At 49.9% G+C, this 24,795-nt stretch overlaps 1 protein-coding gene across 2 annotated transcripts in view; it reads left to right on the top strand.

The window, feature by feature from the left end:
- The window catches only part of Ankrd11 (ankyrin repeat domain 11), a 150,327-nt gene that overhangs the window by 120,792 nt on the left and 4,740 nt on the right, over positions 1-24,795 (top strand). Inside the window, exons 4-10 of one of the 2 annotated variants that reach the window (XM_029480582.1) lie at positions 4,525-4,663; positions 12,367-12,463; positions 12,903-13,073; positions 13,245-13,448; positions 14,347-14,489; positions 16,401-16,548; positions 16,959-23,470. In XM_029480582.1, coding sequence (XP_029336442.1) covers positions 4,637-4,663; positions 12,367-12,463; positions 12,903-13,073; positions 13,245-13,448; positions 14,347-14,489; positions 16,401-16,548; positions 16,959-23,470 — 7,302 coding nt within the window. In that variant the 5' untranslated portion in view covers positions 4,525-4,636. The remainder of the gene's footprint in view (positions 1-4,524; positions 4,664-12,366; positions 12,464-12,902; positions 13,074-13,244; positions 13,449-14,346; positions 14,490-16,400; positions 16,549-16,958; positions 23,471-24,795) is intronic. The other variant, XM_021171028.2, reaches the window with a different exon arrangement.

Here is a 24,795-nt window from a genome sequence, read left to right as displayed (position 1 = left end):
GCTGCAGTGCTTGGCAGTGGTGGATCTTTCCTAGCTTATCTGGTCACTCTGTAGAAAGCAGTCCAAGATGGAGTCCTTAGTTGTCTATTCTTCAGAGACTACAGAGGATCCCAGGTGGCAATGTTGGGTAAAAGTTCATGAAGGAGGGCCTGCTAGTGACAGACACTGACTGGCTCTGGGTATACAATGTGAACTTACTTCCTCACATAAGGCACATGTTATCAAAAGCAACATATTTTTAAATTTTTTTCTCCCAAATGAATCATACACTATGTGACATACTCTTCTGTCACATATCTTGCTACAGACCCGTTAGTGACACAAGCTGACATGTAGAGAAGAAAGTGCCAAAAATGTCTGGAACATCTATATACTGTATACTGAGATAGCCTTAGTAGAGACCAGCAAATCTCCTACTTCTATGGTCATGCTCTGTTCACAGAGCTAAATGGCTGCTGTGCTCTCTAAGGCCCCTCAGCAGGAAGTGAGATCTGTCATCCAGTTCGGGCTCAGGCTCACTCTCCTGTGACAGATGGCACTCTGTTTCATCAGAAGCCTCTCTCAGAAGCAGCCTCTTCTGGGCTTCTCAGAGGGTATTCTAGACCGCGGGCTTCCCTCATGCAGACTGCTAATCAGGAGGCGGCTCTAAGGGTGGGCACCTGCCTCTGCCTAATTAGGCTCCTCGAGGAAGGATAGCACATCCCCTAATTTGCAAACCATGTGTACCCTGTATGCCATAATACCTATTGGCTCTTTACAGTACCAGAGCATCCAATGTTTCTCCAGGACAAACACAAATTCACCCCTTAACTGAATCTGATGGCTTCTCCCTGGGGTTGAAGCCTACCTTAAGAGGCGGCTGTGCGAGTGCCACCAACAGGGCAATAGCTACAGTCAGGCTGTTGGATCCTGTGATTTTTTTTTTTCCGGGAGTGTTCTTGAGGTCTGTGTATGAAATGTAGACTACCCCCGACAGACAGGAGGTACAGGAGGCTGTGGCCAAGAGCAGGATGCTAGAAAGATGAACATGGAGCCTGATTCACTCTCCCCCATCCATAGCTAGGTGTCAGCTTAACTCAGGGCACCACACAGGATTTAGTGATGGCAGTGGCAGAGAGGCTGATGTCTAGATTGTGATTATTGTCCTCTGGGCTTTCTGTTCATTCCTTCCCTTTGCTAGAGCAGGAGAGAAGAGTCTAGCATGGCTGTGCAGGGTTTCTATCCCAGAACTGTTGCTGGGGCTGCCAAGGGTAGAAAACCACTGGAACCTCGATGGCTTCTCCAGTGTGCGGCTCCTACCCCGATTCACAAAAGTCAGCGCCTGAAGCACCCCCTCTGACACTTGCTGCTCATTAGCATTCTTAGCTTCACAGCTCCTTGGGTGTTACCATTTCCTGTTCAGTCCCCATGTCTCCAACAGTAACACACAGCATGACTATAAAACAGAGCATTCTTGAGTGTAGAGGATCCTCAAACACAAGTTCCCCGGCTGGCCCTCATTCCCTATATTCAACTTCCTGATTTTAATTTAATGTTTAATAATGTAATATTACATTGATTTTTAATAATAAGTATATAAAATATTCCTACTACCTAGAAAATGGCTACGTAAGGCCTTCCTGGTGGGTTAAATTCCACAGTGCCACTCTGGCTCCTGTTGAGGTTGCTCTAGTTTCCTTCTAACTATTGTGTAACTTTTTTTACATTAGTTTATTATTATTAATTTCCGTGCACAAGTGTGTGTGGAGGCCAGAAAAACTGTTAACATGTCTGTCTCTTGCGTTCCAATTTATTTTGACCAATTGATTGATTGAAGACAGGGCTCACACGTGTTCTTTCTCAAGCATGTGGAAGTCTTTGATTGCGGGAGGTTCCCGTGCACATTCTTTCTCAGTTACGTCAGAGGGCAGTTTGTGGGCAGAAGTTCTCTCCTACCACATGAGTCTGGGACCGTTGGGTTTGTCAGTGAGACATCTCATCTTAAGCTTCATTTTCGAAACCTGGTCTCTTACTGAACCTGGACTCACCAATCTGTCTAGACCAGCTGGCCAACAAGCCTCCTATGTAGGGATTATAAATGAATACTGCTACTCCTGGCTTTTTATATAGGTGCTGGAAATCTGAACACATGATTCTACAATAAACTAAGCCACTTCCCCCGCCATAGTCACATGCAAGGTCACAGAACTTCCCCTAAGTTTATGACATCAGTTGACATAGCAAAAACTTTTGACCAAATTTAACAATTAAAAATTCCTGTGTGCCATCATTTAATGATGAGGGCTGAATTCTATATAAGGTCAGATACAAAGCAGAAAGACACCCAAAGTCTGGCAGTTTTATGCAGGCGTTGGCTAGCACAATAGCAAAATAAAAGCCATAAGAGATTGGAAAAGGCAGAATAAACTTTATTCCAGGATATCTACCGAGTTGCACAAAAGCTACAAGAATTAATGGTTTGGGCAAGGTGTCAAATGTAAATAAAATTTACTTCTAAATGTAATTAATGAAAAATCAGGGATTTTTTTCAGATTGAAATTTAAAATATATAGCTGGATGTGATGATTACACACATCTGTAATCCCACCTCTGGTAGGAGCTACAGTAAGACCATTTCTCAAACAGAAACATCTCCAGGGAATTCAGCTTTCTCTTAAGGCCTCTGAGAGCACCTGCATATTAAAGCCACACGTGCACGCACACACACATGCATACACACAGAACTAAAGATAAAATAATTTTGTTAGGCTTGGAGACACACTCAAAAGTAAGGGGTAGACAGATCTCAACAAATTATTTGTTAAAGGATGTGAAAATTGCTGAGCTATTAGGAAGACCTAAATAACTGCATCCATCAGGAAATTGTCTTTAGGGATATATAAATTTGGCATATTACCACTGAAGTCCTTACAGGTCTTTGGTAAGAACTGATCCGTGAGTTTCCATGAACACTCAAGGAACCTGTTGAAACTCGGGTTGCTTTGCAGCTGGAGGAGTTATGCGCTCTCTGATTGGAATACTTACTATAAGGTGGGGACAGGACGGTGCCACATTGAGTCTCCAAGGATAATATCTTGGGGAGGGTGAGCTGCTTGGTTCACACATCTGCGTTGCTGGTGTCTGGTAGAGTTGTTTGCCGTTACAGAGTCCCTGGTGGGTGGGAGTTACAGCTTCGTTTCTCCTCTCAGCTCTCTGTAGATCGTGGATTCAGGCAAGCTTTGCTCTGTGCACAGCTCAATGCACAGGTGCATGGGGCCAGGACTGCCTTAGGTATCATGGCGTTTCCACCTTGACCGTCTTTATGGCATGTGTTGATTAAGCTTGGCTTAACTTAATGCTCAAGGTATTCTAATTTATGAAGTGGTCATTCTGTAGCGTTTACAGTTGGTCTCACTTCAGTTATCATTTTACAGTGGAGAGAGCTTGAACCATGCTGTCTTTTCCCAGTTGCAGAACAAAGTTTTGTGTCTACATTCACTTTCAAGAACATATTTGTATTGGGGGTGGAAGGGTGGCAGTCAAGACAGGGTTTCTTTGTCCTGAACAGTCCTGACTGCCCTGGAACTCGGTTTTGTAGTCCAGGCCGGCCTTGAACTCAGAGATCTGCCTGTTTGTGCCTCCTAAGCACTGGGATTAAAGGCAGGCACACACCACAGCCTGCTTAAGCACTCATCCATTCTGCGTTGAACTCTAATGTATTCTGGATAAAGAGGCTGGTGTGCTCCTCCCCCCCATCTGGTTTTATCTAGGTTTTGTTTGTGTGGAGGCGTCAATGTCACTTTCAGAGGATCATCATGGCCACCTGTTGCTAGCACACTCCTCGGCTGTACAGAAGCACTGAGCCTTTGTACACTATTTTAGCCGAACTACAACGCTGTGCTTAGTTAGCTAGGCAAGGAGCTGCGAGTTTTTATGTATGTTTTTAAAATGTGAAACTTTTAGTGACACACATGCAACTTCCATTTCACTTTAAACAAACACACTTAGGTTATTACCCCTAAGGGAGAGACCCTCATTTCTCTTACCTACAGACATGCCACCTTACAATATCTCAGGCCTGGGATGGAATAGAATGTACAAGCAGGGGGTATCTATCACCAGGAGCAGCCAGTAGGCCCATGTTCTGAATCAGAACAAAGCTGCAACTTACCCAGTCTTGGTGGGCAGGGGGTTTGTGGTTGTTCAGGGCCTTAACCCTTGGACAATATGATTTGCACCTTTAAAGTCTGCCAGCACTCTATGCAGTTCTGTTGTGGAGTTTAGTTCTGACTTGTAGGGAGAGTTCAGTGCTCCTCATCAACAGTACCGTCCCCATGGTAGGAGGATGAGGCAGAGAGCAACCCTAGCTAGAGGAGGAGCAGTCACAGTCAAGCCTTTTAGTCCTTGGGAACACATGTGTCCTAGAACAGGAGGGGCTGTTAATCGCCCCAGTAAAATGTTTGTTTTCTTTGGCACATAAAGTCATGACTTGACTTGAGGATTTAATCCGGAAATGATAACTGAAAGCATCACTCTCTTTTGTAGGATAAAGATAAAGTTTCTCTAACCAAGACTCCAAAGCTGGACCGCAGTGATGGAGGGAAGGAGGTGAGAGAACGAGCCACCAAGCGGAAGCTGCCCTTCACCGTGGGGGCCAATGGAGAGCAGAAAGACTCGGACACAGGTACCAGACTGGGTTTAACACTGTATCCATGGAGGAGTCTTGCTGAGGCTATTGCACCAGTCTGTACAGTGCAACCCAGAGTTATAACAGTAAGGGCAAGAGACAGCAGGCCTCTAGGTGATGGCTTCCCACACCCTGGGTATGCAGAAGTTCATATAGAGCAAAGATGGTTTCCCACAGCTCCCAGGGCACATGGATTTGTGGCAGGCAGAACCCAGGGAGAACCTGAAATGGAGGCAGCTGGTGCAGTCTTCCTAAGAATGCAGAACAGGAGCATATGCGGGTTGGGGTTAGCACCTTTCATTGTATATATTCCCAGTCTGATTCTGTCTTGGGCTGCTCAAGGAGAACCCCGGTGTCTGCTACTGGCTTGCATATCCTTCTGAATTTGATGATGCAGACAGGACTCCACTCTACTGGTCATTTCTTACCGCACTCTTTTCTCCTCCCCCCTTTTAAGGCCTCTGGGGCAGTAGAACACAAATAGCAGAGAAGCCTGGGGTGAAGCACTGGGTTTTATGTCTCTTATCTCCTAGCACTGAGGCGGGGATACTGAGTACATTGAGATGAGGCTGCTGATGTCTCCGGGTGGGAGGTTTGTAAAGACTTACATGGATGTCGCACCCTCTGTCACAGATACTTGTAAGGAAAAGCAGAAGTGTGTGGGTGCTTATGGTGGACACGTGGATAGCAGGCTTCCCTACACCTCTGTTCTGCCATAGTGCTGGAGTGGAGGGACAACACAGTACTGTGAGCTCATCAGGACACAACCAGAAGACCTCAGCAAACCTGAATGTGTGTGTGTGTGTCTGTGTGTGTGTGTGTGTGTGCGCGCACGCGCGTTTTAACAGTGTTTGTAGGGATTACGAAGGCAAGTGGCGGTCCTTGTGTTGCTCAGGAGAGTGTTCTGACTCCTGTTTGGTGGTGGAGGGAAGTCTGTCCATCTGTGGAGGCCTCTGTGAGGCTCTGCACCACTGCACTCTAGATTGTCCTTCAGCCTTCGCTGTTGGTGAATATCGAACTGCCGATGTTCACGCCTGACCTGAGGCAGGCACAGGCTCAGCTTTGGCAGGTAGTGTTTTCAGGAAAGACTGAACTATAGACAAAAATAGAGACGGGTGAGTGGCCAGCCCTGTGTCTACTGTCCTATCAGCGGCTGACTTTATAACGTTTGTGAGTCTGGTCTGTTAGCTCCAGTGAAGACCGAATCCACCTATTTCCTATTCCTTCATTCATTTAGGAAATGGAACCCAAAGCCCATGTGCAAACTCTCTACTGTTGGTGTTGTTTAAGACGTCCAGCCTTAGGCATCTCTATACCTGGAGATGGGGTTTTTGAGTTTTCTCAGGCTGGCCACCTCTGGATCCTTTTGCATTCATCTCCTAAGTACTGGAAGTATTGGTTTGTCTTCATCCGTTGGGTTCTGCGCGCACACACACAAACACACACACACATTTATAATCTTTCTCTTCTATACATTGGTGATCTGGATGCCTGAGGTAGTACTGGGTATTATTCTCCTACCCAAAGATGCAGTGCTGGCTTACAAATGAGGTATGATGGATTGGGTGGCAAACATCTTGTCTGCAGGGGCTTCTGCAGTGGCCCCACCACCTCATTCAGGATGGAGAATAATCAGAATGGGTGAGCAAAGAATTGTGGGATTGATATTTCCCCCCTGTGTAATAAAGAGGTTTATTTTGGCTCAGAGTTCTAGAAGCTGGAAAAGTGCTGATATTTTTAACTTGATGAAATAGTGACCAAGATAGGACCTCTCTGGTCATCTTGATAGGGTTGCCAGACCTCCCTGGAGGTCTGTGACTCAGTCATACTAAGGCACCTCCTAGCTTTGAAAGGTTTTTACAGACAAATGCTTGCAGCGCCCTAGGCCAACAGCTTATCCTTTCCTGACCCTCCAGTGTCCCTCCAGCGCCCTCTGCTGATAATGTACAGTTTAGCACTCATCCTTGATGACAAATGCAGTCTATCCCAGTAACACAAGGGGTACCCTCCCACCCTCACCCCAGTCAGGGTTCCTAGTAGCAAATAGTGAGCGTACTTTACTGTGCCCTCAAGTGGCAAGAAGCTGGCTGGCCTTAAATGACCAAACCATACAAACTTTTCCTGTTTCCCAGACCTTGCTGCAAATGGCCCAGCCCACTGGAGGTGCGGCTTCCCCAGTGCTTAGTCAGGACTGAGGGCATCCTGCCAAGAACAGTACAGTTTTGTCTGTTGTGAGTCAGCTTGCCCTCCCAAGGCTGATAATCATTGTTGTGATGCTTATGCCGCAGCTAGATGCTGTAGGTGTTCACATAGACCTCAAGATGGAACATGCCTGCTATCATGATGCCCAGGAGCATGTCCTGACCCCCTGTGGCACTGGCAAGACTGGAACATAACAGACCTGGTTGTCTGAGCCGGTGCCCTCATCTCAGACTAAGACCATCCCCACTCCCTCAGGGCCTCTTCTAGACCAGGTCTTTGGTATTGACCACACACATCACCTGGTGAGGAAAGGCTCCCCCTCTCGGTCTGGTCTCACGATAGAGTTCTCCCGTGGCCTGTGTGATGATATCACCACCTTTTGATCCTGGAGCGTGGGAAGCAAGCAGATTCTATGACCTAGGCCTACTTTTAAAAAAAAAAAAAAAGCCTTCGTTATGGAATTACGTGATTTGCTTAAAATTTGGCCTCTATGTTGAAAATTTTTCCACTAATTTAAAAATCTATAAATTACCCCTACCTACCTTTCTAGGGCTCACATAGAATCCACCTGCCCCATTGCATACGAAGTCAAAACGGACTATTCCCAGTAGCACTGCTTCCTTGGAAGAAGGGAGAGAATTAAGACTTTTTTCCATTGCTGTGCCTTTGAGCAAGCCTCTTTTCCAGGGTTTGTACAGCAATCGATCGACTCATGAGTCTTAGACATCCACCGAAGAGTTCATTCCTTGGGGCTTGATCCCTCAGTTCTTCTGTGGGAGAGGAAAAACTGAGGGATTCTCTTGCCATTGGCTATATGGGACTCGGAATGCTTGGTGTAAGAGGCTGTGTGTTCGTGTGTATGTGCACGTGTGTGTGTATACATGTACACACACGCTAATGAGGCTCTTCTGTCCCCTTGCTCACTAGATCGTGTAACTCTGGGCTGCATATTGGCAGATGCTAGACCATGGCAAGTGAGAAAGCAGAGTGCATCTGTCTGCCAAGTCACTGACTCACAGGCTAGGGCGTGGCAGGGAAAGGGTGGGGAGAACCTTCAGATTGCCCGTGGCATCCTGAGACTAGCCTAATAACCACAGTGTGACTGCTTGTGAACAACCAGAGCCAAATAAAATGCTTCATGGACTTGGTGGTTGGTCTGGTATATTTCTCAGCCATTTGCCCTGTCCATTTTTTTCTTCACAAGGAAGACTGTGGACTAGCAAGGAAAGGATTTCAGTTTCAAATTGTGTATTTTCCATAATTCAGAGGCAGTTGGTCTGGTGGGCAAACCAGAACAAAGTAATATATCTACTTGATACGAAGGCTCCAGGACTATTATTTAGCATTTATAGCAATGAGACATCAAAATTGGCCAATGTGAAAAGTGTTTGGGGTTAGAGCACAGCAGAGTCTTAAGGAAGACAAGAGGAGGAGTGACAGACGTGCGAGTATAGGAGCCCGGTAGTGTGCTCCAGCCCCACACTGAGGGCTGTGAGCCCTTGCCTGTGCTACTCCTGCCTCATCTGTGAGGGGCTTCTGTTCCCAGGCCTCAGTGCATGCCTGGATTTCTATTTCTGTGTTTTTCAATCTTTAGCATGCATTGCATAGTGAGTAAGGGGCAGCTTGTGGATCGTGCTGCCTGCCTGTTGTCTGGATTGAGACGCTCACATCACTTGTGTTCTTCTGGACTCATGCGGTCCTGGGAGAGCAGTGTGCAGTGAGAACCAGTGTTCCCCTTAGTTAGAAATTGGGAAACGACCTGCAGAGGTCATAGAAGCCAAGTCATTGTTTTCTCGAGTCTGGCCTCACTGCCGTGCTACAGGTGATCAGTCCATTTCTCAGAAGGAGGAACAAGGTCTAGAAGGCCACCGTGCATAGCTGAGAGGGTCATGCATCTCAGCACAGGCTTTCTTAGTTATGGCTGCCTTAAAAATAAAACAAAAAGATACCAGTAAGTCAGGAGTGCAGTTTGCAGTCACCACTGTTGCTCACTGAGGGCGCTGCATGCTCAGCTGCTGAGAAGAGCACTCTGTTGAACTCCACCTGCCGTGCTAGGATTGGGACGTGGTGACCAGAAATACTGTAGCTAAGTTACTCTAGATTCCAAGACTCGGTCAGACGTTTGACTGGGAAGGGTTGTTTGGGATCTGTTATGGCGTTCACTGTACTTGTTCCTGGTAGGAATGATGGGAAACTGTCCCTGGAGAGTTTCACTGGCACCTGCAAGGAATTTACTGTTGTTTAAAATACCACCATGAATCAAGAGCAGAATCAAGACCATACTCGCTTCTGGATTCTGAGGGCCCATAAGAGTTACAATTTCTGTACTTGTAAAAAGTGATCTTGTTGAAAAAACCCTAGAATTAGAAACAACCAAGAACAACCTCACACTGTGACGTGAACACAAGTGCATTGTCTCAGTCAGGTGACAGGCCCTGGAGTTAGCCTCAGACCCTGCACAGTGCCTGTCTTTAGGACCTTTTGTCTATAAAAGGCAGTCTCTGTTTAAAGACTGCAGGGTTGGCTGGTAGATCCTAAAACAATTCAGAGGGCTGGAACCTGTTCTTCCTCTAGCAGGGCTGGGTCTCTGCGTCCATAGACACTGGCGGCACCATAGGTTTCTGGCCCCCAAGAAGAGCAAAAGTAAGGCCATTACCCAGGTTCCTGGATGCCAGAACTCCTTCGTCAGGATTACAGACTACAGGAGACAAAGCTGTTCCAAAAGGTTCTGCAAGGGATAGCCTTAGAACACCACTCTGATATGGACAGAGTGAAAACTAGTAAAATGAAAATTATCAGTAAAATTAAAAATACAGTGGCCAGGGCTGGAGAGATGACTCAGCAGTTAAGAACATTGACTGCTTGCTCTTCCAGAGATCCTGAGTTCAATTCCCAGCAACCACATGTAATGAGATCTGATGCCTTCTCTTGGTGTGTCTAGAGACAGCTACAGTGTATATTTTTTAAAAAAAAAGCCAGATGTGGTGGCGCACACCTTTAATCCCAGCACTCAGGAGGCAGAGGCAGGCAGATTTCTGAGTTTGAGGCCAGAGAAGAGTAGGAATCGGTGTGAGCATTTGCTGTACTGTGAGCAGAAAGACATCATTGAAGAGCACTGGCAGAGTCCTAGGCCTCTGGCACCCCAGCAGCCAGGAGCTGGTGCTGGATCTGTTGCCCTTTCGATCAAGGAATCTGTTCCCGGGAAAGCATGCTCTGTCCTTGCTGCCTTTCCTCCATGGACGCCGTCAGAACAGGCTGCCAGTGCAGCTGTGTCCACCCTCCTGCAAGCCACACCAGCAGTGCCAGGTGAAGGGCGGTGCTGAGTGATAAACCACAACTGTCTTACCTCAGAGATCTGGCATGAGACGTGTGGGTGCAGAGGAAGATCCTGCAGAAAAGCAGAGTGCAGCAAATTCCCTGTCTCTGTGTGTCCATCCCTCTCCTGTTCTCAGCCCTTGGGCTGTACCCAAAGCAAAAACTAAACAGCACAGTTTTAAAGGGTTAGAGACTGTTGGATCCAGTTTGACAGCTCTCCCTGCTGTGGGCTCCAGTATAGCTGTGACCCTACCTGCCAGTCATTCAACTGTGCCATAGACTGAGTGTCACCTTGGAGCTCTCAGTGGTCTACTTTGCGGTGTAGCAGACAGTATGTAACTGTAACAGTGGGTGTGGAGCTGAGTCACCCTCTTTTTAGCATCTCTGTACCCCACTTTGAGGGGTACAGGCCCATGTCAGGCAGCTCAGACGGTTTTGGACTGGTGCCCTCCTTTTACCCAGAAGCCTGATAGAGTACCTCAGTCTGCTAAGCACTCAGGTTTGCCGGACTTTGAGACTGGGGAGTGAAATCGGACAGTTGTGCGTGCCAGTTGTTGCAGTGAAGAGACTTGAGAAGCCCATTTCATAACTCTTGCCACCCAGTCCCATTTAGACAACGTTATTCAGATAACGTTTAAGCTGTTCGGCTGTGTGAGAAGTTGCTGTTCAGTGGGAGGGGAGCAGAGCGAGTTTTTTGGTGTTGCCTGTCCCTGAGCATCTTTAAGAGGAGGTAACGTCCTCCCTGGTTGAGCCCAAGCCCGAGCCCGGCAGTAGCTGTTCTGCAGGATGAGCAAGCAGGTCTTGTGTGCTGCTCAAGGTAGTGGCTCAGCCTTGAGCCTCTGAATGACTGCTAGAGTCCATGTGCCTCCGACTGCCTGTCTGCTACCTTTCTATGAGGTTCCTTTGTTATCTTTAGAATAACAAGTATGTGGCCTGGCATGGTAGCAAACGCCTTTAATCTCAGGAGGCAGAGGCAGGCCCATTTCTGTAGTTCAAAGTTAGCCTGGCCTACATAGTGAATTCAAGGTTAGTCCGGGCTGCATGGTAAGACACTGTCTCAAACAAAAACCAAGCATGTCAGTATGTCATGCGTGTGTATAATGCTGGCCCTTTTGGGGGCAGAGGCAGGATGTAGGCGTTACAGCCTGGGCTATATGAAACTGTTTTAAACAAACAAAACAAAGATGCCACCTCTAACTTAGTTGGCAGGGTTGGAGACTCACTATAGTGCCAAACTTTATAAAAATAAACAGTGTGCTCTATGCTATGAAGACACACTAACCCGCACTGTGCCAACCACAACGGCACAGAAGCAGAGCTGACCCTTGGCTGTCTCTTGGAATTGTTAGTGTAAGTAGCAAATGTAATTGGCAGGAGTGTGTCATACTGTGCGTAGTCTTTCTGAGAGTGGCATGGCTTCTGAGACTCTGTTCTCATTATTATTATTTTTTTAATTTTCTCATATTTATATATCATGGCTTATTTAAAACTAGCTGCTGTGGCCTAAAGTGTTTTGGGGGAGTTTTACCATGAATTGTTAAACAGGCGCATGTCACCGCCTACAGGCTTATAACATTAAAAATCTTCTAAGTCACCAAGTCATGAATTTAGTTTTTAAGAAAGCAGTCTTGACATACTTGTAAAGAGCTAACAGTCTGTCAGAACACTTGGTAGTAAGGTGTTGGAGGTTTGGGGCCTGAAGAGAGGGACAAGAACTGACAGAGCTGAGGAAGTCTCCATCATGTGGTCACATAGGCTGCTTTCTTAGAGTTGTCACCTGCTCTAGAGGCAGGCAGACACTGTTTTCAGAAGCCAGTTCATTCCTGCAGAGGGTTTCTTGACTGGAAAGGAAGACAAGTCCTACAGGTACCATCCCCAGGCTATGTAACTTGTACCCTGTGGCCTGGGGAACCTTGAATCCCTCTTAGCCGAGCTCCACCCACAAGACAGGTGCAGCGAGGCAGGATTCAAAGTGAGAGCCTTTGTGTTCCCAGGTCAAGGACTCTGGGGGCGTCTTTCTCCATACCCCACCTCTAACGAGCAGCAGCACGGCCTTCAGTAGAGGTTGGCAGGCCATTTGTCAGTGGTCAGAGGCGCCCAGGACCTGCCTGTTAGGAGCGTTTAAGATGGAACAGCTGAGCTGTTACATCGTTCTTGTTAGTGCTCTGTGTTGATGCCTTTAGATGCCTCCAGCTCAGTCCATGTTGTGGTACTGCAAGGCTGGTACGGTCCTCGAAGCACCATGGCATGAAATGGAGGTTCCTAGAAGCAAGAAGAAAGGTACAGTACTGACAAGTTGGCCTTGATTTATTTACATATATTAAACTGTGTCTGCCATTTTATATGTGCACTGTTTGTTTGGAGGAGGGCTGGGAAGGAGTTTAACTGCAGACACGACTAATAATAGTGACCTGTCCCATGTGGGCCAGGCCAGTGATGTTGAACCATCCTACTGCCTTTGTGTGTGGCGCCTGTAGGAGCAAGTGGTTGATGGAGACGGAGACTTATCTGATGGGCTGACAACAGGGTATTACACTGTGTGTCTCACAGCTACTGCTCACAGAGTGGGGTGCTGCCAGTGCTCGCAGCACGGTCACTTCCCCTCATAGGCCTTCCTTGTTGCTCTGTAAGCGTTGGGTGGAATGAAGGGCTCTGTAACTAATGCTTTGAGGATTGGGCATGAAGTCTCCCCTCCCTTTCTCCCTCACCTGCCACACAGAGAAGCAGGGTCCCGAGCGGAAGAGGATCAAGAAGGAGCCTGTTGCCCGGAAGTCCGGGCTGTTGTTCGGCATGGGGCTGTCTGGGATCCGAGCTGGATACCCTCTCTCTGAGCGTCAGCAGGTGGCTCTGCTCATGCAGATGACTGCTGAGGAGTCTGCAAATAGTCCGGGTGAGCATGGGCACTTCACTGGTTGGTTCCTTGGATGGGGAGAGAGTGGCTATACTCGGCAGTAGTCCTGTGTGGATCCCCTTTCCATAACGAAAATGGTTGGGTCTTGAGGTTCCCATGGAACAAAGCTGCCTTCTGTAACGCCCGGCCTGTTTCCTCCTTGGCCTGCAGTAGACACAACACCAAAGCACCCTTCCCAGTCTACAGTGTGTCAGAAGGGGACCCCCAACTCTGCCTCAAAAACCAAAGATAAGGTGAACAAGAGAAATGAACGCGGAGAGACCCGCCTGCACCGAGCAGCTATCCGAGGTGATGCCCGGCGCATCAAGGAACTCATCAGTGAGGGCGCGGACGTAAACGTCAAGGACTTTGCAGGTAGGTCTGGGCCGAGCTCCGCGCTAGGGTGGGCCCCAGAACATAGGAGGAAGTGTGTTTGTGAGTATGCTTGCTTCTGTGCTGACTGACAGCCACACAACACAGTACGACTTGCCACTAAATTAGTCTCTGGAAAAGTATTTCAGGATCTTTTTCTTATTGGGGGGGGGGGGTTCCTTCCATGTGTGTACCACAAGGTCTGGAGGCCTTGGGCCAGTGATCTAAGTGTCCGCAGAGGCCACTCTGCTGCAGACTAAGCACTTGCTGCTTCCTACAGAGCTGGACCCGGGATAAATGGAGCCGCCTCCCTAGATGTGTAGACAGTACAAGGCTCTTAACTTAACATTGGGTGGTTTTGTGATTAGGGCACTTGGCTGCCTTTTGAAATGTTCTCCCCCACCATGGTGCAGAACACCAGGAGAACCATGTATTCACAGTGCAGTGGCCACTGGAGGCCAAAGGGCTGGGGATGTGACCAGAATACATCATACACGTGTCTGAAATTCTGTCTGAGAGAGGAGGGTGAGGAGGATTCAGTCAAACTCAACTTCCCTGCTGCCTAGTTCATGATTGTTTGATTCTGCCTAATAAAGCACATTAGTTTAAAACAATTTTCATTTTCTGACTGTTAGTTAACCTGTGCACAAATTTTCTGCCCAAGTATAATTATTTCAACATTTTAATTTCAATTTTAAATCTGCAAAGTTAGCAGGCTAGATGTTCATTATGCAAAGCGCCACAATTGTTTTAAAGAGATGCCTTCTCGGGGTGTAAGGTAATTGCCTAGCTGGCTGCTCCGTAGGGAGAGCAGCACACATCCTCTGTCCTTCACCACAGTTGAGGCAGGGGTGAAGCTTTCAGGGATTACATAACAAATACCCCAAGTTTCTGTCTGCAGGCTGGACTGCACTGCACGAGGCGTGTAACCGGGGCTATTACGACGTCGCCAAGCAACTGTTGGCCGCTGGCGCAGAGGTGAACACCAAGGGCCTGGACGATGACACACCTTTGCACGATGCCGCCAACAACGGGCACTACAAGGTTGGCATCTCCCTGCAGTCCTCCAGTGGCTGCTCTCTCCTTAACTTCTGGACTATATTCTACAGCTTCATGTTTCTCTGTCCTAGCTAGTTTTCACATTTTCTGAGACTGGGAAGTGAGCTTTGTGTTGTCATCGTTGCTGTCCCCTGTTGCCCCTCACCCCACCCAGTCCCCTCTCCAGACTTAAGACCTAGCTGTTGCTTCTGCCCTAGGCCAGTACCCAGATAACCTGGGTTTTGATAACTCGCAAACAGCACTGTAGTGACTGTGCAGTGCCGGCTCTGCTGACTGCATGAGTTGCTACTGGGCCCCTGTTCTCACAGCTACTGAGCCTACCCAGAAGGTCAATCCAGAGTCTCGGGTGGAGAGTCGGCATAGTCAAGACTAGATTACTGTGGTGGGCAAGACTTCTCTCTTAGGGAAGGGGCTTCCAGTAGGTCCACAGCAGGAAGGAAACCCCTAAGATATGCCAGACATAGCTCTTCTTACAAGAGAATGGGTTGCAGAAGTGGATTCATTAGCTAATAACTGAAGAACAGTAAGCTTGGTAAGAATGGGGACATCTGCCCAAGTTAATAGTGCAGCAAGCAGCTCCTGCCTGGTTGTGCCAGAACCTACAGCTCTCAAGAAGCCAGTGGTGCACAGCATACAGACATATACATACATACATACATACATACATACATACACACATTACATTTTTAGATTTAATGTGGAGATGATGACATGATGGTTCATTTGCTTGCTAGTGTTTAAGAGCCCTTTTAGAAAAACGTTCTGAAAGGGTCTATGTGATGTCTGAGACTTGTAAAAGAACACCATGGAAGGTGGGTAGTGATAAAACTGGGAGGGAAGAGCCACTAAGTCTTCATACATCCATGAGTTTTCACGTTTTTCTCTAAGTATGTAAAGTTTCACAACTATAGGAACACAGTAAGCTGAGCAGAGGAACAGTGGCCTCTCAGGAGAGATATATGGTATAGTACTAAAGGCAGCTTTTGAAAGTCTCTCTTCCTGGATAGAAGAAGTAGATAAAAGGAGACAGAAAGATAGTAGGCTGGGTAGAAACATGGCCTGTATTTCTGGCCTTAGGAGAAAGTCACAGAAGGTACCGACCGCTAACGACAGACAGCAGGAATAGGTCTTTGGTCCCAGCACTGCAGGAACCAAATTCTGACAACAGCCCACACACTGAAGGAACGAGCCAGCTTTATCTGCGCCGTGATGTAAGCCAAGCCAGCGAGACTGATTCCCTCGACTCTGAGGCAGGCTGTGTGATTTGTTACAGCATCAGTAGAGAGTCACATGCGCTAAAAACTCTTGATGGTGATGATACCTTGAGCTGGAAACAGTTTGTGAGTGACAAGAGGATGTGTTAAAGCTTGACCTGAAGTTGAGGATAGATGGAGACTGGATGTTTGCACTGGAGTAGAGTGAGTTACTGTTTCAGGCGTATGCCGATAAATGACTGAATAGAGCTGTTGAAATGTCACCTTGAATGTTTCTGTCACCCATGTAACCACCTTTATGCATGTAAAATCAAGCAAGGAAGGAGCTATCTTATTTTCTAATGTAAATGAAAATAAATAAAGCAGCTTACAGAATTGTGGTCTTTGTTTTCTCTGTTTCCCACCCCAGCCCCCTCTGGGCCCCACTTTGGGGGCTGTGCTGCTGCCCAGCTCTCTCTTGGGAAGGGGAGCTCGAGAGAAGATTGGGGAAGAGCAGGAGAGAACTGGACGTGACCTGCTTGTCAAGGGGACCCGCCCTGTGCAGTCCCTCACAAAGGCACAGAGCCCTGCTAGACACTTATGGCTCTACATGTAGCCCCCGCAACAGGGGGCCTCCTACAGGCATGGCAGGGTAACAGGATTTCTCAAACAGTCTGTTAATATCAACGTTAATGTTTTGTAGGTGGTGAAGTTGTTGTTACGGTATGGCGGAAATCCTCAACAAAGCAACAGAAAAGGCGAGACACCGTTGAAAGTAGCCAATTCGCCAACGATGGTGAACCTCCTGTTAGGCAAAGGCACATACACTTCCAGTGAGGAGAGCTCTACTGGTAAGCCAGTCCAGCAACCACAGCGGGTGGGCGGGGCTCTGTGCTGCCTGGCCCTCGCCAGCACCGTGCAGTGTCTACATATGGTATTCCCCTGCAGATTGCAGCACAGGGTCTACAAGCCTCCTCAGGTGGCTGGCTGGCGCCTTCAGGAACTTCCAGATACAGGAGTTCTGCCAGGGTACCTCACTGCCAAGATGCCTGTACTCTGTCTGCTGAGATCCCAGCCTTGTGGGTTCCTTCTGCCTGTGGTTGGCCTCAGATGTGACTAAGTCAAGTGCTTCTTCAGAAGCAGAGCCGTCCAGCTTCCCTTCCTGGGCACCCATGCTCCCACCACAGGTGCAGAGCATCTTTAACTGACGGTAGGAGAATGATGCTGTTCCGCCTGACATCTCCCTTCCTGTTCCCAACAGAGAGCTCAGAAGAAGAGGACGCCCCCTCATTTGCACCTTCCAGCTCCGTCGATGGCAATAACACAGACTCTGAGTTTGAGAAAGGCCTCAAGCTTAAGGCTAAGAACCCAGAGCCCCAGAAGACTGTGACCCCCGTCAAGGATGAGTACGAGTTTGATGAGGACGACGAGCAGGACAGGGTCCCCCCGGTGGACGACAAGCACCTGCTGAAGAAAGACTACAGGAAGGAGGCTAAGGCCAACAGCTTCATTTCCATACCCAAGATGGAAGTGAAGAGCTACTCAAAAAACAACACGCTTGCACCAAAGAAGGCAGCCCATCGCATCCTGTCAGACACATCCGATGAGGAGGACGTGAGCGTTTCCATAGGGGCTGGAGAGAAACTGAGGCTGTCAGCACACACAATGCTACCTGGTAGTAAGGCACGAGAGTCTTCTAGTTCTAGGCAGCAAAAAGAAAAGAATAAATTGAAAAAGAAGCGAAAAAAAGAAACAAAGGGGAAAGAAGTTCGGTTTGGAAAGAGGAGTGACAAGTTCTGTTCCTCTGGGTCAGAAAGTGAGTCCTCAGAGAGCGAGGAGGACGACGGGGACTCTGTGGGGAGCTCAGGCTGCCTCAAGGGGTCCCCGCTGGTGCTGAAGGACCCTTCCCTGTTCAGCTCACTGTCTGCCTCCTCCACCTCATCTCATGGGAGCGCTGTGGCCCAGAAGCACGGCTCCAGCCACGCCGACCAGCACACGAAGCACTGGCGCACTGACAATTGGAAAGCCATTTCTTCTCCGGCCTGGTCTGAGGTGAGTTCTTTGTCAGACTCCTCAAGGACGGGACTGACCAGTGAGTCTGACTGCTCCTCCGAGGGCTCTAGTGTGGAATCTCTGAAGCCTACAAGAAGGAAGCAGGAACACCGAAAAAGGGGTGTCCTGCAGAGCGCGCCGTCAGAGAAGCGAAGCTCCTTCCACTCCTGTACGGATGGCGCTGTCCCCAAGCTAGACAAGGAAGGAAAAGTAGTCAAAAAACACAAAACGAAACACAAACACAAAAACAAGGAGAAGGGACAATGTTCCGTCAGCCAAGAACTTAAACTGAAAAGCTTTACCTACGAATATGAGGACTCCAAGCAAAAGTCAGATAAGGCCATCCTTTTAGAGAATGACATCTCCACTGAGAGTAAGCTGAAGGCATTGAAACACGACAGAGAGCATTTTAAGAAAGAAGATAAACTTGGTAAGATGAAGCCGGAGGATAAGGAGTGGCTCTTTAAGGACGAGAAGGTGCTGAAGAGAATCAAGGATGCGAACAAAGACCTGAGCAGAGCCTTCCGGGAAGACAAAGACCGTGCCAGCAAAGCAGAGAGGGAGAGGGCCACGAAGGACAAGTCCCCGAAGGAAGAAAAGCTCAGACTGTACAAAGAGGAAAGGAAGAAAAAGTCCAAAGACCGACCTTCCAAACTCGAAAAGAAGAATGACATGAAAGAGGACAAGATCTCCAAGGAGAAGGAGAAGGCCTTCAAAGAGGACAAAGAGAAACTCAAAAAGGAAAAGCTGTACAGGGAGGACGCTGCTTTCGATGACTATTGTAACAAAAGTCAGTTTCTGGACCATGAGGACACCAAGTTCAGCCTCTCTGATGACCAACAAGAGAGGTGGTTTTCTGACCTGTCTGATTCCTCTTTTGATTTCAAAGGAGAGGACAGCTGGGACTCAGTGACAGACTATAGAGACATCAAGGGTGACTCAGTGGCCAAACTTATCCTGGAAACTGTCAAAGAAGACAGTAAGGAAAAGAAGCGCGACAGCAAAATCCGGGAGAAGCGAGATTTCAGAGACTCTTTCTTCCGAAAGAGAGACAGGGACTGTCTAGACAAGAATTCTGAGAAAAGGAGAGACCAAACGGAAAAGCATAAAAGCATCCCCAGCTATCTCTCTGAGAAAGACAAGAAAAGGCGAGAGTCTGCAGAAGGGGGCCGGGACAGGAGGGATGGGCGGATTCGGTCTGAAGAAGTGCACAGGGAGGACCTAAAGGAGTGTGGGTTCGAGAGCACCTTCAAGGACAAGTCAGACTGTGACTTCCCCAAGAACCTGGAGCCCTGGGAACGGCCCCATGCAGTGCGGGAAAAGGAGAAAAAGGATGCCCTGGAAAAGGAAAGGAAGGAAAAGGGCAGGGCAGAGAAGTACAAGGAGAAGTCCAGCGAGAGGGAGAGAAGTGACAAGTCCACCCTCGACAAGTGTCAGAAAGACAAAGAATTTGAAAAATGCTTTAAAGAGAAGAAAGATGGCAAGGAAAAGCATAAAGACACGCACAGCAAAGACAGAAAAGCATCCTTTGACCAGCTGAGAGAGAAGAAGGAGAAGGTGTTCTCTAGCATCATCTCAGAAGACTTCTCAGAGAGAAAGGATGACAGGAAGGGGAAGGAGAAGAGCTGGTACATCGCAGACATTTTCACAGATGAGAGCGAGGACGAGAAGGACGAGTGCGTGGCCAGCAGCTTCAAGGCCGCAGAGGCCAGCGACACCCAGCGAGTGGATGGCCTCCCAGAGAAGGAGGATGGACGAGAACACCCCTCGGACAGGCACCGGAAGTCCTCTTCTGACCGGCAGCACACAGAGAAGCCAAGAGACAAAGAGCCCAAGGAAAAGAAGAAGGACAGAGGAGCTTCGGAAGGAGGAAAGGACAAGAAGGAAAAAATGGAAAAGATCTTTGAGAAGCACAAAGAAAAGAAAGATAAGGAGTGTGCAGAGAGATACAAGGACAGGAAAGAGCGACCCTCAGCTGACTCTGCCCAAGAAAAGAAGAACAAACAGAAGCTCCCCGAAAAGGTAGACAAGAAGCACGGTGTCGAGGACAAGGCGAAGAGTAAACACAAGGAGAAGCCAGAGAAGGAGCACTCCCGCGAGAGGGAGAGGAAGCCTTCCCGAGGCCCCGATGTGGAGAAGAGCCTGCTGGAGAAGCTGGAGGAAGAGGCTCTGCACGACTACCGGGAGGACTCCAATGACAAGATCAGCGAGGTCTCCTCGGACAGCTTTGCGGACCACAGCCAGGAGCCCAGCCTGAGCACGCTCCTGGAAGTCTCCTTCTCTGAGCCCCCAGCAGAGGACAAGGCCAGGGACAGTACCTGCCTCTCCGAGAAACTGAGGGAGAAGGAGAGGCATCGGCATTCCTCTTCCTCCTCTAAGAAAAGCCACGAGCGTGAGAGAGCCAAGAAAGAAAAGGCAGAGAAGAAGGAGAAGAGCGAAGACTACAAGGACAGCAGCAGCAGCGTCAGGAAGGACGCCAGCCAGTTTGAGAAAGACTTCCTGGATGCAGAGACTTACGGGGTTTCTTACCCCACAAAGGCTGACGTGGAGGAGGAGCTGGATAAGGCCATTGAGTTGTTCTCCTCGGAAAAGAAAGACAGGAGTGATCCTGAACGAGAGCCTGCCAAGAGGATAGAGAAGGAGTTAAAGCCGTACGGCTCGAGTGCCATCAGCATCTTAAAGGAGAAGAAGAAGAGAGAGAAGCACAGGGAGAGATGGAGGGAGGAGAAGGAGAGACACAGGGACAAGCATGTGGACGGCTTCCTGAGACACCACAAGGACGAGCCAAAGCCTGCAGCCAAAGACAACCCTCCCAACTCCTTCAAGGAGAAGTCCAGGGAGGAAAGCCTGAAACTCAGCGAGANCAAGCTGAAGGAGAAGTTCAAGGAGAACACAGAGCGAGAAAAGGGCGACTCCATAAAGATGAGCAACGGGAACGACAAACTTGTGCCATCCAGAGACTCGGGCAAGAAAGACAGCAGACCCCGGGAGAAGCTCCTGGGAGACGGTGACCTCATGATGACAAGTTTTGAGAGGATGCTGTCCCAGAAAGACCTCGAGATTGAGGAGCGGCACAAGCGACACAAGGAGCGCATGAAGCAGATGGAGAAGATGCGGCATCGGTCTGGGGACCCCAAGCTCAAAGAGAAGAAGCCCACGGAGGACGGGCGCAAGAAGAGCCTGGACTTTCCTTCCAAGAAGGCTCTGGGGCTGGACAAAAAGGTCAAGGAGCCGGCTCCCACGCTGCCCACGGGTGAAAGCAAGCCACACTCTGGACCGGGTACAGAGTCCAAAGACTGGCTGTCTGGACAGCCCCTGAAGGAGGTCCTCCCTGCTTCACCCCGCACTGAGCAGAGCCGACCCACTGGGGTGCCCACGCCCACCTCAGTTGTGTCATGCCCCAGCTATGAAGAGGTGATGCACACTCCCAGAACCCCGTCCTGCAGTGCTGACGATTACCCCGACCTGGTGTTCGACTGCACGGACTCACAGCACTCGATGCCCGTCTCCACCGCGTCCACCAGCGCCTGCTCGCCGCCCTTTTTTGACAGGTTTTCTGTGGCTTCCAGTGTGGTCTCAGAAAACACAGCAGGCCAGACACCCACCAGGCCTATCTCCACAAACCTTTATCGCTCGATATCTGTGGATATCAGAAGGACACCGGAGGAGGAGTTCAGTGCCGGGGACAAGCTGTTCAGGCAGCAGAGTGTCCCTGCGCCCTCGAGTTTTGACTCCCCAGTACAGCACTTGCTGGAAGAGAAACCTCCTCTGCCACCCGTTCCTGCAGAAAAGTTTGCCTGCCTGTCCCCTGGCTACTACTCCCCAGACTATGGTATCCCCTCGCCCAAGGTGGACACGCTACACTGTCCACCAACAGCTGTGGTCAGTGCCACACCACCCCCAGACAGTGTCTTCTCCAACCTACCACCAAAGTCTTCCCCTTCCCCTAGAGGTGAACTGCTGACCCCAGCCATTGAAGGGGCCCTGCCCTCAGATCTAGGCCTACCTCTGGATGCCACAGAGGACCAGCAGGCCACAGCTGCCATCCTCCCCCCGGAACCCAGCTATCTGGAGCCTCTGGATGAGGGTCCCTTCACCACAGTCATCACGGAGGAACCTGTTGAGTGGACACACACCTCTGCTGAGCAGGGCCTGTCTTCCTCCTCCCTTATTGCCAGTGCCTCTGAAAACCCTGTCAGCTGGCCTGTTGGCTCTGAGCTTATGCTAAAGTCTCCACAGAGGTTTGCAGAATCCCCGAAACATTTCTGCCCTGGAGAATCCCTCCATTCCACCACCCCAGGACCCTACAGTGCTGCAGAGCCCACCTATCCTGTCTCTCCAGGATCTTACCCTTTGCCGGCCCCTGAGCCAGCCCTAGAAGAAGTCAAAGATGGTGGGACAGGAGCAATCCCAGTGGCCATCTCTGCTGCAGAAGGGGCTGCTCCTTACGCTGCTCCTGCTAGGCTGGAATCGTTTTTCAGCAACTGCAAGTCACACGCAGATGCACCCCTGGACACAGCCCCTGAACCTACGGGTGTTACTGCTGTGGCTCAGGTAGAGGCTCTGGGACCCCTGGAGAGCAACTTCCTAGACAGCAATCCTAGCATATCTACCCTCAGCCAGGTGGAACCAGTCTCATGGCATGAAGCCTTCACCAGCCCTGAGGATGACCTCGACCTGGGGCCCTTCTCACTGCCAGAGCTTCCTCTCCAGGCCAAAGATGCTTCAGATGTTGAGGCAGAAGCTGCAGAGGCCAGTCCTGTTGCTCCGGCGGAGAGCCCTCCAGGCCCCACGGGGGTTCTCGGCGGAGGGGATGTCCCTGCCCCAGCAGCTGAGGAGCCACCAGCCCCACCGCCTCAGGAAGCGTCACCTCAGCTCTCCACAGAGCCTGAGCCCTCAGAGGAGCCAAAGCTCGATGTGGTTCTAGAAGCTACAGTGGAAACAGAGGTCCTGGCAGACAACAGTGCCCCTGAAGCCTCAATCTCCAATTTGGTGCCAGCACCCAGTCCCCCTCAACAGCAGCCTCCGGGAGGTGTGGCTGAAGAGGCTGAGACTGAAGGCCCTTCTGCCGCTCCCTGCTGTGCACCCGATGGGCCCACCACCGACGGCTTGGCACAGGCACACAACAGTGCAGAGGCCTCCTGTGTTGTGGCTGCGGCCGAGGGGCCCCCAGGCAACGTTCAACCAGAAGCCACAGACCCAGAGCCCAAGCCTACGTCTGAGGTCCCTAAGGCCCCCAAGGTGGAAGAGGTTCCTCAGCGTATGACCAGGAACCGTGCCCAGATGCTGGCCAGCCAGAGCAAGCAGGGCATACCTGCAGCAGAGAAGGACCCAATGCCCACCCCAGCCTCTAGAGCCAAGGGTCGTGCCTCTGAGGAGGAAGATGCCCAGGCCCAACATCCCCGCAAGCGGCGCTTCCAACGGTCTAGTCAGCAGCTGCAGCAGCAGCTGAACACATCCACACAGCAGACTCGGGAGGTTATCCAGCAGACGCTGGCAGCCATTGTGGATGCCATAAAACTGGATGCCATTGAGCCCTACCACAGTGACAGGTCCAATCCCTACTTTGAGTACCTTCAAATCCGGAAGAAGATCGAAGAGAAGCGAAAGATCCTCTGCTGCATCACGCCGCAGGCACCCCAGTGCTACGCGGAGTATGTCACCTACACGGGGTCCTACCTCCTGGACGGCAAGCCCCTCAGCAGGCTGCACATCCCTGTGGTGAGTGCACCCGGAAGCAGGGCAGTAATGAGCAGAGAGCAGTGTGGTCAGGAGGCAGTGGCACTCTTGTCCTGTTTGAGGGTCAGTTCCTCTAGCTAGCCCTTCGTTATGCACACCCTCCTCCAACCCCGGTGGTCTCTGCACTTTTCCCGCTGGCTTTTTTTCTCCTCTTTCACAATGAAAGGCCCTCAGCTGCCTTGTCTCCCTCCCCGCTCCCACCTTCACCTGGCATGGTTCTTGGGTCTGAAGCCTCCACTCCTTCAGTGGCTGCTGTCAGGGCTGTCCTTAATCCCTACAGCAGGGTTGTCTCATACATAGCACATCCCGCTTGACCATACAAACGACTTCCTCTGACCTTCTCCTCGGACTTCAGAACTGGCCTTTTCTTTCACACAGCCACATAGGAATCCCTTTTCACCTCACTGCAAACAGCTTCCTTTTCTACACAGCTGGATTTTGTAGCCAGCTCCCTTGTTTGTGCCTTCCTGACTTGGAGAGACTCGCCATCATGCTACAGTGTAAGGGTTTGTCCAAGGGAACAGCAATGCTGACCTCTGCCTAGGCAGAGAATACACACGTGGGTAAAGGAGGGTGGGGCTCATTTGGTTCACCTTGGAACATATCGACACAGCTAGTTTGATCCCAGAATCTCCCCTACCTGGAATTCTGACATGCAGTGCCAGGCAGACCCAAGCTTTGTTGCCTACCCTATTACATCCCAAAGAGCCCAAAATAATAACAGAGTCAGTGCTCTGTGTGCCTCCCCACAGTCTCAACACACCCTTGAGTGAAGCAGGCAAGACTCGGGACTGGCTTCACTAGGTCAGCAGCCACAGGAGCACGCAGTCTCCTCCCACACTCTGCTCCTGGACTAAGTACTTCTCCCTGTGATAGGTCAGTGTCCTGCCTGGTCTGCCCTGAAGATGCCTTGCCTCCTTGCCCCACTAGGAACTTGTCTTGGAGGACAGGCAAATTGAGCCATGTGACAGGTGAGGCCTGTGAACACTCCTGCCCTAGTTGGTAGGTTTGGTGTCAGGTGCCTTTACCTGCTGAGCCATCTTGCTGGCCTAAGCACAGAGTCTATGTGAGCTGTTAGGGATGAGCCTCAGAGCCTCCCAAGCCTCCTCAGGCATCATCCTTGCCTGCCATGTAGGGTGAGAGTTCTGCCATGTGGGCCACTGGGAGGGAGGCTGCTCTCCGGGCCTTCCTGCTGAACCTTAGTGAAAAGCCTGTGAGATATTCAAACCTCAGGTGGGTCCTGCCTGCCACAGTCACTCTGTAGCACTGCCTGCTGCCCAGGCTTTCCTGCTTTGTCTCCAGCACCT

This window comes from Mus caroli, chromosome 8 (genome assembly GCF_900094665.2).
Source record: "Mus caroli chromosome 8, CAROLI_EIJ_v1.1, whole genome shotgun sequence".
Lineage (NCBI taxonomy): Eukaryota > Metazoa > Chordata > Mammalia > Rodentia > Muridae > Mus > Mus caroli.
This window is presented reverse-complemented; position numbering and strand designations above follow the sequence as displayed.